Genomic DNA, 14,628 nt, shown 5'->3' with positions numbered 1-14,628 from the left:
AATATCATCTACATATACCACCAATAAGATCTTTCCAGCCTGAGAGTCATGATTGAAGACTGAGTGGTCAACCTAACACTATTTATGCCAAACTTATTTACCACCTCACTGAACCTACCAAACCACGTAGGGGGAGACCATTTAAGTCCATAAATGGCCTTCTTTAGTCTGCACACCTTACGATCCTCCCCTTGAGCAACAAACCCCGGTGGTTGCTCCATATAGACTTGCTCAAATAGATCACCATGTAAGAAAGCATTCTCGATGTCAAGTTGAAAGAGAGACCAATCATACATAGCATCTAGAGATATCACAACACGAACTAAACCAATCTTAACAAAAGGAGAGGTCTCTGTGTAGTCAATACCATATGTTTGGGAATACCCTTTGGCAACCAATCTAGCTTTTAACCGCTCTACACTACCATCAGGTAAATACTTAACAGTGTATACCCTCTTACAACCAACAGTTTGCTTACTAGGAGGAAGTGTGGTGAGGTCCCACGTATGATTATAAGTTAAGGCAGAGAGTTCTTCTTCCATTGCATGGCACCACCCTGGAGAGGCAAGGGCTTCCTGGACATCCGTGGGTACAACAATAGAGAATAACAAGGAGATAAACTGGCGATGGGAAGCAAAAAGGTGAGTGAGAGAAACATAATTAGAAATAGGATGAAGAGTGCAACTGCATTTACCTTTCTGCAAGGCAATGGGAAGATCAAGTTCAGAAACGAGGTTAGAGCTAGTGTGGGAACAACTGTCGAATTTGTCGACGATGATGGAGCTGGAGGAGGAGTCGATACATGTTGGCAATGTGTATACACTTGATGAATAGGTGATCGTTCAACAAGAGGTGGCACCAAAGGCAAAGACTTGGTCATAGCTGGAACAAGTGGAATGGGATCAACAACTGGAACTGGAAGAGGAAGAGGTGGTGAGGAAGAAGAAACATCACCTGACCACAAGAAAAACGGAGTGGACTCAAAGAAAGCAACATCACCGTCGAGAGTTAGGAAAATACACTTAATGGATCGTGCATCTAACTTGTCCCTTCCCAGTCCTATATTATGAACAAAACAGACACACCCAAAAACCTGAGGTGAAAGGGGAAACGAAGACAATGTAGGAAACAAAGTGGTGAAAGGAGAGTGACCTTCAAGGATGGATGTGGCATCCAATTAATCAGAAAACAAGATGTAAACACAGCATCACTCCAAAAGGGATTGGGTACATTCATATGATGCATAAGAGACCGAGCAGTTTCTAAAAGGTGATAGTTCTTTCTCTCAACTACCCCATTTTGTTGTGGGGTCTAGGTACATGAAGTTTGATGGATAATGCCATGTTCCAAATACTCCTGAAATGGTGTATAAGAGTATTCATGGCCATTATCGAAATAGAGAATTTTAATCTGTACACCAAATTGGTTGTGAATTTCAGCATAAAATTTTTTGGAAAATAGTAAACAATTCACTCCTTTTTTTCATTAAGTAAAGTCACGTCATCCTTGAATAATCATCAACAAAAATAACAAAGTATCTATAACCATTGTATGACAATACTTTATTTGGACCCCAAACATCTGAACGAACTAAAGAAAAAGGACTCGACATACGATTATCAACCCTAGGACTAAAGGGAACACGATGATGTTTCCCCAACTGACATGACTCACAATCCAAAACAGAAAGATAACTCAATGACAGAAAAAGAGACCTCAAAACTCTAAGTGATGGATGACCAAACCAACAGTGCCACTAGAGAAGAGAAAGAGATGTTTGAAGAGCTGTTGACACACTTCCACCACCATTAAGGTAATACAGTCCACCAACTTCATGCCCTCCACCAATCTTCATCCCCGTCTTAAGATCCTGAAAAACACACGAAGAATGGTAAAAAGTGATAGAGAAATTAAGAGACTTGGTCAACTTACTAACAGACATAAGGTTAAAAGGAAACTTGGGGACATACAAAACTGAGGATAAAGATAAAGGGTTTATGTTAATAATACCAACACCACAAATGGAAGATGTGGAACCATTAGCAAGGGTAACAAAGTGTGATGTTAGACACTAAGAGAGGGAGGAAAACACAACTGGAGTTCCAGTCATGTCATCGGAGGCTCCAGAGTCAATAATCCTGGGATTGGGTTTAAATGCCAGACAAGTCATACCTGAGTGTGCAAGAGTGGTTGTGTTCTATTGAGATATAGCCTGAACAAACCTCTCATACTCATCATGCGGAACACTCATCATCTCCTTCCCGAGAACATCTATGGAAATAGAGGGCATCTGATCAGCTGAAAAGCTCTCTTGTCTAGAACTACTATCACTGGCCACCGCATGATTTGCCCAAGTTGAAGATGGACCATGCAAATCATAACAATAATTGATGATATGTCCATCCATACCACAGTGTGTACATCTTCTTGGACCAGAACTGCGTCCTCTACCACGAACTCCCCCTGAATCTCGACCTCCAGTACATCCACCACCAGGACTATACATAGGTCCACCACCACCACTACAACCATACACTGGTCCACTGCTACTACTACGGCCAGATTGAGCTCCCCAAGCTCCACCTCTAACACCACAACCTCTTGAGACTGCAAAGACTGACCTATCAGAGATACTAGAATTCTCGGTAGATCCAATAGAAATCCTCCGAGCCGAGCAAACACCTCTTCTAAGGAAGCAAGAGCTAATCCTCCTAATATATGTGCCTGTACTGGTTCATATTCAGATTTCAGCCCTACCAAAAATTTGCTCACATCTAGTTGTTCCCTCTGTAGTTTCTAAATTTTAACACCAGAGGTGAAGGGGTGGTACACATTCAACTCATTGCGAAGGTTTCTCATGCTAGCATAGTACTCCTCAAGACTCAGATTACCCTATTGCAGATTAAAGTATTCCTGATAAAACTGATATACTCTAGTTGTGTTGTCTTGTCCCAAATATAGTTTCTTAGCATGGTCTCAAACTTCCTTGCATGTATCAAGAAACATGAAATTCATACTAATCATGGGTTCCATATTATTTCATAACCAAGTTATAAATTGTGCATCCTCTTGTTCCCAATCATCATACTCATGAGACTCAGTAGAGGGTTTTTCTTCCCTTATATGCTTCACTTTCTTCTTTGCTTTAAGAAAGACTTCTACAGATTTTGCCCAAGGCACATAGTTTTCTCCATTCAACTTGATAGAAGTCATCTGAACATTCAGGAAGTCGGCGGTAACTATCACACTAGTTTTACTTTCATTGTTGTCTCCCATGGGTGTTAAAAAGAAAAAAAAAATCTTATTTCACCTCTCACCACACTGCACACTATACCACACTGCACTCAATGCCACTTGTTGCTGAATTCTTCACTCTCCACACCACAACCCTACTACACGACTACCTGAAAACTCACCACACTACTCAAAACTCACACACCCTTAGAACCACACTAAAATCTGCACAAACCCTAACACACGACAACCTGAATTTTCACCACACGACTTGAAACACATCAACCATTTGATTCACACTGAAAAAAAAAAAAAAAAAAAAAAAAAAAAACATGCGCAAAATCGCAAAATCACTTACCTAATCACCAAAAAATAAGCTGCACTCGACACTCCACTGCATCACTCGAATCAGCCCTCTTCTCTCCATCGATTAGGGGGGCTTCCTACAAACCACTGCAAACACCCACGAACATGCTGACCAGAGACATAGAAACCTCCAAGGGAAGAGGGCGATCACTCCTTTTCAGCCCCTTTCCTTATCTCCAACTAATGACGAAGAAGAAATTAAAAAACCCTAGGCTGGATGTGTGAAATTCAGAATTCTGGGCAGATTTGATTTTGCCACAATTGCTCTGATACCATATTATAATCTAATCTGCACTTGAATTATGTTAGAATAAGGATTGAAGAAGTAATAGAAAGACTAGAAGAAGTAGAAGAAGAGAAGAGAATAGATAAGAAGAATTCTGGTTCAAACAAGAGAGAAGAATTACTCTCTAGTTGACCAGGTTTAATTTATATGTTTCTATTAAAAAACAAAAGGACTCCTTTGCCCCTACTTAAGTATGGGACACAACCACTAATAAAACATTACACATCAGCAGCTTTAAACATAAATATAAAGACCAAAATACCCCTACACAGTCGACATTAACAAAAACGAATGCTGGATGCAACACGACATAAAAACATGTGTAATTATTTAGAATCTGAAATAAAAGATACAAAATAACATTCTTATTTAATATTTATAAACAACATAAAATGATCTTGAAACTTAGAACTGCCACAACAGTACATAACAGAATATCCATAACTATCATCTCATTATTTTTGCTATTTTGAATCTTAGTGCCACTAGAATTTTGCGTTATTAAAGATAAATGAATAATAACTTTGTGCATAGAGACACTCAAGGAACACTATATAACAAAATAAAATGTGAAAAGACAAATCCACCATCACATTTTTAAAATAAAACCAAGAACAAACATAATTGAATAGAAAAGATGTACCTTTTGAGCAACAGAATGGCAAGATCTTGTGACATCTTCAAACAAAACCCTATTTGTTGTTGCCGTTTGAGAGCCAGTACTTCCATCACCTTTTAGAGGTGAGAAGTTCAGGGACCTCTTTGCAGCTGAATGAGTTGAAGACTGAGTCTCTCTGCCATCAGCATCTATCTTGCTGTCAGAATCAGGAATTAATCTCTTTGGTGTTTTTTGACCAGGTGTTTCTACCATCCAATAATCTACAGCTGAGATGAGATTTGCAAGAGGACTTTCACATGCACTGGAATTTAAGGAACACTGAGGACTTGAGATCAGCATGGCATTGGACTTGATGCCACAGGATTTGGAAGCTAAAGGAATAGTTCCTTTATCTTGTTCAAAACATCGATTGTTTTCATTATGAGAGATTAGAGATGATAGAGGAAATATGGATGCTAGCAATTGAGCCGTTTCTTCTTCTGGAGCAATATTCTTCTGAGAGAAGTGCTTGCTGAACGAGGAAGACAAATGGGCTGAGCTTGATGGCAACTCCAGCTCAGAAAGAGAATGACATTTTTTGGGTGATTCCATAGGCAACTTTTGTGGAATAACAGTGTGGTTTCCTTGGATAAATGGTTCTGGTAGCATGGCTTTTGGGATGTCATAACCCTGCACTCCAAATCAAAAAGTCATGGAGCAATTCAATCATAATTTTATTCCAAAAAGGAACAAACACAAATACAATTACGGTAAACAATATAAACTAGAATTATAAAAAGAAGAAGTATGGCACTGATGCAGGGGTTTAAAACCAATCAAATGACTGCTCATGCAGTCATGCCTATGAGATCCTCTAGTTAAAAATTTGACATAGCTTAAGTTAACATGAAACAGATGAAAGGAACAGGGACCAATCATTTTTAACTGATCACGCCTAGGGGATTCTAGAAGTCAATTTCTGATTGAATGATCATAATTATCAACAACCAGTTGTTTAGATGACAGCCCATTCCTTAACCAACTTTGCAAATATTAATCCAATGAGTCACACAATCCAATGGCAACGGGGTGGGTTCGGAGAGGGTTTTGTAAATTCTAGACCCTACCCACCTCCCTAAACCTCCCAACCTGCACACGCCCCAAAACCCGCAGTGGGTTGGATTTCGAGAATCCAAATCCTACCTGCACATGAAAGTGCAAAACCCTCCCCACATTCAAGGGTAGGGGCAGGTTGGGTTTAAAACCCACATCTAATTTCCTATTATTTCTTGTCATATATAAGCAATAAATAAGTAACATAACACAAATAAAAATCAAGATTTCTAATCATTTGATTAAGACATGTAAAAAACACATAAATTATCAATTATTGTTAACATAAAATTCAAAATATTATTAAATTCAACACCTAGTACATAAACTTTATATGCTTTCCAACGATATGTGGGTTGGGTTTAGCCTAATACCGTACCCTACCCGTACCCGTACAGGTTGTAGAATCTGAAAACTTGTACCCGCCATTTAAGAAAAAAAAAAAAAAACCGCCCCGTTGGGGAGGGTAGGGGCGGGTACCCACCGTATAGGGTAGAAATTGCCATTCCTAGGGGAGATCCTCTAGATGGTGCCCTCCGAGTCGAAGCTCTCATTTTCTCATCCAATAGAATCATGCATAATAAGCATCCTAATATTCCATTTGTAGATCTAATCACTAGTCAAAGAATTTGCTTTGGCCAAGATAGAACTGATTTTTCAGTCAAAAATGAAAATATCCGCATCAAGGCCCAAGCAAGTATAACAAATAACATAACAAGGAATGTTCACAAGCATGTCAAGGAGCATTTGAATGTACCAATATCTGGTCCAAGCGCTACCTTTCATATTGCACCATCTATGCTATGAGCTTCTGCCCATTAGGACTGCCCCATTATACAATTCAAATATTTAAAATAAATTTAAAAAAAAAAAACATTATTTGCTCCCCCACCCTCTTCACCTAATGTTAACTTGAAGAATCCGCTCCTTGTGACTTCAAAATGGTCCCAAACACTTCACAGTACCAAGTAGATACATAGGATAAACAAAAAGCAGTACCTTGGGATGGGTGTAAAAGAAATCTAAGAGCCTAGCACGGAAGAGTTGGCGCAGTGCCACGAATGGAGATTGGTCTGGATGAGCTTCTACAATATCCAGTAGTAGTCTGACTTTCATATCTAGCTTCATGCAAAGGGTCTTCTCATCATGTACAAGAATCTTCTCAACCTGAACAGCTTCCGGAAGAATGTATTTTATTTGAGCAAGATGACTGTATGAGAACTTTCTGAAAAAAAATAAAACATAAAAGTCATCTCATCTGAAGTCACTATAAATAATAAAGTAATAACTCAGGAAAAAAGTAAATAAATTAAACAAGATTGTTACTCAGCTGCACAAAATCCACCTCAACTGATAAATAGAACTACATACACATGAAAAATCTTGAATGGGTAACCAAAAAATTGCACTAAAGAGATCTTTTAACTTCTGAACTACATGACAACAACAGGCCAATATGAGGATCATCATTTTTTTGAGAAAAAGGTAACTGATTATATTATAAAAACAAAGAGTACATGAGAAGATGCAAAATCTGCAGGGAAGGACCAACACTCAGAAATTACATAGGCAGAAACCTTTCACTATACTGATTTTAGCCTAAAGCCTGATTTATCCAAACCATCAGCTGTTGAGTTTAACTCTCTGGGAACCCATGCTAGATTTACAACCGAGGTGTCCAAAATATCTCTGGCCTCCAAGGCCTAAATAAGGGCCTCCATCCTTCTCCCCTAACCATTTTACAGTATTTGCAGAATCACCTTCAACGGTTAGAGCAGACCAGCCTTTATCTTTTGCTATTCGAAGACCTGTGAGTGCAGCCAAGATTTCTGTTTTTTTTGTAGAACCAGCAACCCCAATTGGGTAACTGAAAGCCCACTCAATGCTTCTGTCCCTTCTACTAAACACTCCACCTATACCCGCAGCTCTAGGGTTACCTGGGGCATTGCCATCAAAATTTAATCTAACTCCAAACTTGTAAAGGAAGCACTAGATCTGATAAAGATCCAGGTGAAGAATAAAGGATTTCCACCAAGTTCCTTTGCAAATCGTTCAAACAAAATCCCTTGAACTCCACAGATTGCCCAAGAAAGAGATATGAGAAGGCAAATCTTCAAAAGATCTAGATCTGTTTTCAACAGGTGATTGTTTCTTTCTTCCCATACACACCACATCACTGCTTGGGATATCATACACCGGTAGTTTTCCCCCTACTACCAAGACCAGTACCACACCATTGCCAAATGAAACCAATAATGTGTTCAGGAACAACCTAGCTGTACCCAATAAGGTTGAGAAAGTAGGACCAAATCTTCCATGTTTCTGAGCAGTGAAGAAGGAGATGTTCAGCAGATTCACCATCCACAAGACAGAGAGCAAACATGGGGAGAGATATACAGTCTGCCTTTGTTCTTCTTCTGGACCAAGTCACAATTGTTGATTTTTTTCAAACAAGCTTCCCACACAAAAAAGGAAACTCTAGGCTAGGAGGAATGTGAGAGCACCAAATCCTCTCCTGTGTGGGAAACTTGTATTAGAGATTCCCAGCACCAGTGCCTTAGAGGTTTGACCCTTTACAAAACCTGAAACATTTTGGGCCTTTTCCTTACATGTGTGAACTTTTTAAATTTGAAGCCAATTTCCTTTTTCTTCTTTAGAAGAGCACCAAATCCTCTCCTGCCAAAGCATTTGCCGATATACTAACCCATTGAAAGCTAACTACATGGTGCTTGTAAGCCATTTGACTTTTTTGATGATGCCCCTATATCCCCAAACAACAATTTCTGGGTCCGACATCCATCCCACCATCACCTTAGAGTCTCCTTCAACAATGATATTAGTCACTCCAAGTTGGTTGGAAATCTGTAGTCCTTGTACCACAGCTAATATCTCAGCCCTTGTAGAGGCTCCATAACCCACTGGACCTGACAATAAGGACAGAATGTTGCCATCCTTATTCCTCAAGATCCCTCCTATACTCGAAGGTCCTGGATTGCCTTGACTGCTCCCATCACAGTTCAACTTCACAACTCCTTCCGGAGTGAGTAACCAACTTGCTTGTGTTCTATTTTTCTTGGATGATGTGGAGGCCGCTGCTGCTCAACTCCTTCGAAGGTCATCATTAGAGTAATCCGCAAAGTGATCAGTAGTTTTTAGCCAAAGGATTGCCCTTGTCAGCATGCAATCCTTTATTTCAGCAATGCTTCTCTCCTTCTCCTGGAAAAATTCTAGCATTTCTTTCCTCCCAAATGGTCCATAAGAGGGCTGCCCTAATACATTTCCACATTACTTTCCCTCTCTTTGTTGGCCAACCAAAAAAAGACGGACCAAAAAGCAGATTTACTTCAGGAGGCAGGTTCCACCTGTACCCAAACAGCATAAAAACCCAATTCCAAATATTTACTATAAAAGAGCAAGAAATCAGTAGGTGATAACAGTCCTCATTCTGCACTTTACATAAAATGCACCACTTGGGAGACAAGCATGAATAAGATCTCTTTTTTTGTACATTGTCCACAGTATTAATTTTACCATAATACACTTCCCAACAAAAGCTAGCAATTTTAGGTGGAATTGGCCTTGACCAGACTTCTTTAACTGGGAACAACAAAGGGGAAGGAGTAGAGCAAAGGGACTTAAAGAAGGAAGAAAAAGAGAACGAGCCACTCGAGGTCAAAGACCAAATTCTTCTATCTAGTTTAGGAGGGTCCAAACAAACATAATCAAGTAAAAGTAAGAGCTCAGAGGCAGAAATCGATTCCTCATCCCTCGACTCTTCCCAAAAATCATTCCTCTATGGATAATAAGGCCATACACATTGGTCAACACCCAAACGAAACCATCATTCACCGACTTGAACTTTACAAACACCGAAAAGTTTCCTATTAATTCCTGCTCTGCCTCTACAACATCCTCTCTCCACAATGTGACAATACCCCCAGAAGCCCCCCAAGAGGGTGCAAAGGCCCAACTTATTCCTCTTGACTTCCACACACTTCTAGCCCATCTTTTGTCAAATTCGACTAATTTGGTCTCTTGTAGCATCACTATATCAAGCATATTCCTTCTGAGAAGGTCTTTAATTAACCTCCTTTTCCTTGCGCTCCCTAAGCCCCTCACATTCCAACTAATGATTTTCATGGGAAACAAAATTTTAGAGCCCAACTAAGGTTAAAGGTTCCTACTTGGGAGTCTTTCTTCTTCCCCTTCTGCCACAAAACTCAATGTCCCCTTCTATATCTGAAATCAGCCTATCTACCTCAGTTCTTTTCTTTTTCTTTCTGTTATTTCCCACTCCCCAGGTGCTTGGACATTTTTTGGGTTCCCATTCTCATATGTCTTTTCCTCCAAATAATCCTATGTGATCTTATACTCCTCCAATAATTCATAGGTTTGCCCCCAAATCCTCTCTAATCTTCCTCCTGCAATTTTTTCAAGAGTAGCTCTCCCCCCTCCTTTTCACAATTTTTGTCAACATTCTCAGAAACCACACCCAACCCCTCCCTTTGCGTGTATTCCTCAAGAAGAGCACATATTAGATTCCAGATTCTCTCTAACCCCTCTTGTTTTTTTCTTAACTGAAGCTCTCTCTCCTTTTCAACACAACCATTAACTATGCCCAAACCTTCCCCTCTAAAAGTTGTTCTTTCCGGTTGAAAAGTTGAGACACTTGTTTCAAGCACAGAACCCAGATCAGTACCAAAAGCCAAATGAACAGACATACCTATACCACTATGGAGCGAGGATGAAGGTTCTAAAGTCCCAGAAAGGTAATCGGGGGCTGCCGCCAAACCTTGTGTCTGACGAAAAAGTTGAAGTGTATTTGGTTCTATTAAAGTTGTGTTAATTGTAACATCCATATCCACCTTAGCATTTTGTCCCCCAACCGCTAGATCTATGTTCTGTGAACAAAAAGATTCATGTTCCTCTTATTCGATGAAGAGAGTGTGTTGCTCTGTTGAAAAGGGAATAGGCTCTGGGCTAAGTGCCCCCTCTGTTTCCTTTGTAGGTTATGCTGGATTTACCACCAAATTTGGTGACCTGAGACTTTCTAAGAAAAGAAAGTCTGTGTGAAAGCTTTCATTCTCTAAGATCGACCTTGACAGCTACAAATCCACACTACCAAGGTTGACTGTGTCGTCTGTGCTAGACTCTGAAGAAAAATCCTCCTCCTTGGAGTTGTCTTCCTCCATTTCTAATTGACTGCGTCTGACACTTTGGGGATTGCAACGGTCAGATGAGAGATTTTGTAGCTTCTTGGACGAGATCCACTGTAAAGAGCTCCTATTCTGGGTTGAGGCTGAAACCTGATTTGTAAGGCTTGAGGAAGAAGATAGACCACAGTTAGTGTCTATTGAAAGGAGGCCCTTTAGAAGAGCTTTGAACCGCGTGCATTTTCTCCAACTTGCTATTAAGGGACATCTTTGAAGAAACTTTTTGCATCTTCGATTCAGAAACTTGCTTCTCACACAATATTCATTGGTTAGCAAATGGAAAATTGACAGTTCTCGCCTTATTGTCACGGGTGACTCCTTCATCGCGCCATCAAGCACCTACAGTGAGCCATCCGAGTGCCAGCCACGTGCTTTCAAGGAGCCAACATGTGTGTCATGGGTGGGCTTTGCTTGTATTTTGTAAGGGGGACTGCCGATGGTGTAATTGTAATTACTTAGTATGCTTTTCCATTATTTTCATGTTTCATATTGTCACTCCCCCAAAAGCTTAACGTACTCTTTGAGGGGAGGTAGGTAGTCGAGTGAGCTCATAAGCGTGTAAAGGTTAAGCACGAGATCCCCTCGACACTGTACTGTGTGCTTGTGCTTAACACTGATTAATGCAATACAAGTAGCCTTTTGCTAATTAGTGTGCCTTCTTGTTGCCTTTCTGTGTGTGTTTGCTTTGTTTCGTAGGCTTACTCGCCCATTTCGAGTGCCGCACGGGGCCCCAAAGATTACCCCCGTGACAGTTGGTATCAGAGCAGGTGCTCCTACAAATACTCTGGACCGTCTGCGTCCCTACAATAACCCAATGAAGAGCAATCGGGGCGTTTCCGATGACACACCACATGGACGGATTCAAGGCCACGACACTGACGAAGCGCCACTTGACGAACCTACCAAGACACAAGCCCCAAAGGGGCGTACAACCAAAGCTAGCAAGCGCGACAAATCAATCGACCAACTAGCTACCGTGGACATGCGCCTCCTACGTTGCGAGGTGACAGTGGGAGAAACCCGAGATCGGGTTGATGAACTCCACCTCAACCTAGAGACGGTTGAGAATGCAGTGGTGGAACTAGAAGGACGCTTCAATGGCGCCTTCAGGGACATGCACACCACCATACAGAATTCGGGAGCTGGGCCTTCCCAAAGCAGCCTACAGGGCGTGCTAGACAGATTCCAAGCGCAATTGGATGAGATGAGAGATGAGATGACTCTCCTAAAGAGGGCAGTGGCCAACACACCAAGCACTCCCTCCACCCTAGCTTCCATGAACATCAAGATCCGAGAGCCAACACCTTACTCGGGTGCTCGGGATGCTAGGGAGCTTGACAACTTCTTGTGGCAATTGGAGCAATATTTCTCTGCCATTGGCATCATTGACAACCAAACTCAGGTACGTACAGCTGCTATGTATTTGACTGATATCGCGATGTTATGGTGGCGTAGGTGTTGCCAAGACAATGAACGTGGAATCCGCACCATTGACACTTGGGCTGGATTCAAGCGTGAGATCAAGCGGCAGTTCTACCCAGAAAATGTGGAGTACTTGGCACGCCGAAGAATGAAGAATCTCAGACATCAAGATTCACTACATGACTATGTCAAGGAGTTTTCGGCCTTGACGCTGGAGATCACTGACATGTCAGACAAGGATCTTCTGTTCAATTTTATGGACGGTCTCAGACCATGGGCTGAGCTCGAACTCCAGCGACGTGGGGTTGAGGACCTTGCCACCGCCATGGCCATAGCTGAACAGCTTGTTGATCTGAGAAAACCTAAGGAAGATGGGCAAAGACCATCCAGCCCAGGTACCAGGAGTTTGAGTGAGGGTGATCCACAATCAACCCCTACAAAGGAGAAGCCAGTGCCCGTGGACAAGCCCTACAATTACCAGCAAGGGAAGAAACCACAAGGAGGCCCAAGCTACCAGGGCCACCAATCCTCTAGGAGACCTCCTCCTGCGCCGTGTTACCTTTGCAACGGGAAGCATTGGACGAGTGACTGTCCAACCCGAAAGAAAATAACTGCCCTCATCGCCAAACTCAGTGATAGTGAAGAGAGCGATGAGGAGAAACCCACACCGGCGACCAGAGTAGGTGCCCTCCAACTCATCAATGCCATGGTCAAGAAAGAGACCACATCAAAGCGGTCCACCAAAGCCCACAAAGGATTGAGTTATGTAGACATCACCCTCGGCGGGAGGCCGACACAAGCCTTGGTGGACACTGGGGCCACCCACAACTTCATTTCGCTTGCGGAGGCAAAGCGACTCGGCTTGACCACCACCAAACAAACTGGGTGGGTCAAGGCTGTCAACTCCGGGGCCAAGGCAGTAGAGGGCACTGCCCGTGGAGTAGAACTCCGAGTGGGACCATGGAAAGGACCCATCAATCTATCTGTGGTTCCCTTGGATGATTTTCAGGTGGTTCTTGGAGTGGAGTTCCTCAAGCAGGCGGAAGCAGCACTTATGCCACACATCAACAGTTTGCTTATTCTGGATGAACACTCCCCTTGCATGGTTCCTGTCTCATCAGCCTTGCAGATACTTGGGAAGCAGCTTTCAGCTTTGCAGTTGTACCAAGAAACTATCAACCATGAAGACAGATCGGCGTCAACAAGGAAGAACCCCTGTCAAGTACCTCACATCGACACTGGAACCGGTTGGGAAGTCGTCACCAAGAAGAAGGCACCCCCAAGACAAATCCATTTTCAGCGCCAACACTGGTGTCAGCGCCCAAGTCAACACCAACAGCGACATCAGCTTCAACGCCAACCACATCAGCAGAAGTCGACTTCACAGCAGAAGCCGCAAGTGCCCGCAATCGGTGGGCCCAACAGAAGAAGACCCAAGGCCGTGTCAAACCTTGCCCACGTCTACTACCACAACCACCGGGGAGAGCGAGTGCCACTCAAGCCATCTAGGGACCACATTCACATCATCCCTAAGGCTAGTTCCCGTAGCAGCCCTGTGAGATACCCTTGGGGAAAAATATATGGGAATCCACACCTTAATAATCCAAAACACCATTTTGATCCTTACCTGGCCCAAACCTACCCCTTAGCCAAACAGGACCAACCGCTAACATACCTTGAGGCTGCCAGGAAAGGACTTAGCCATAAGAAACCCCAACAGAATGAGCCAACCCGACCATGCCACCAAAATCTACACCTCGGCCTTGGACGACAGCAGGTTTGGGGAGCAGCAGAAGAACCCTCCTTCCGCAACAATGACTATAAGCGACCAGCCGAAGCCGATCTCCGAGGACGTAGATCGAATTGAGTGGGGGAGAATGTCATGGGTGACTCCTTCATCGCGCCATCAAGCACCTACAGTGAGCCATCCGAGTGCCAGCCACGTGCTTTCAAGGAGCCAACATGTGTGTCATGGGTGGGCTTTGCTTGTATTTTGTAAGGGGGACTGCCGATGGTGTAATTGTAATTACTTAGTATGCTTTTCCATTATTTTCATGTTTCATATTGTCACTCCCCCAAAAGCTTAACGTACTCTTTGAGGGGAGGTAGGTAGTCGAGTGAGCTCATAAGCGTGTAAAGGTTAAGCACGAGATCCCCTCGACACTGTACTGTGTGCTTGTGCTTAACACTGATTAATGCAATACAAGTAGCCTTTTGCTAATTAGTGTGCCTTCTTGTTGCCTTTCTGTGTGTGTTTGCTTTGTTTCGTAGGCTTACTCGCCCATTTCGAGTGCCGCACGGGGCCCCAAAGATTACCCCCGTGACATTATGCCATGTGCCTAAAAATCGTTGTAGCAAGTTGACTCAACAGACTTGATCATTTTTTCCACCTTGAC

At 42.5% G+C, this 14,628-nt stretch overlaps 1 protein-coding gene across 6 annotated transcripts in view; it reads right to left on the bottom strand.

Moving 5' to 3' along the window:
- The window catches only part of LOC148864106 (CDT1-like protein a, chloroplastic), a 63,434-nt gene that overhangs the window by 26,930 nt on the left and 21,876 nt on the right, over nucleotides 1–14,628 (bottom strand). For all 6 annotated transcript variants that reach the window (XM_088974480.1, XM_088974482.1, XM_088974483.1 and 3 more), the window contains 2 exons: nucleotides 6,597–6,822; nucleotides 4,530–5,174 (listed from right to left, as the gene is read on the bottom strand). In XM_088974480.1, coding sequence (XP_088830606.1) covers nucleotides 4,530–5,174; nucleotides 6,597–6,822 — 871 coding nt within the window. The remainder of the gene's footprint in view (nucleotides 1–4,529; nucleotides 5,175–6,596; nucleotides 6,823–14,628) is intronic.

This window comes from Nelumbo lutea, chromosome 3 (assembly GCF_056320005.1).
Source record: "Nelumbo lutea isolate HS-2025 chromosome 3, American lotus-T2T, whole genome shotgun sequence".
Taxonomy (NCBI): Eukaryota; Viridiplantae; Streptophyta; class Magnoliopsida; order Proteales; family Nelumbonaceae; genus Nelumbo; species Nelumbo lutea.
The sequence above is the reverse complement of the archived record's forward strand: the minus strand, read 5'-3'. Positions and strand labels throughout refer to the sequence as shown.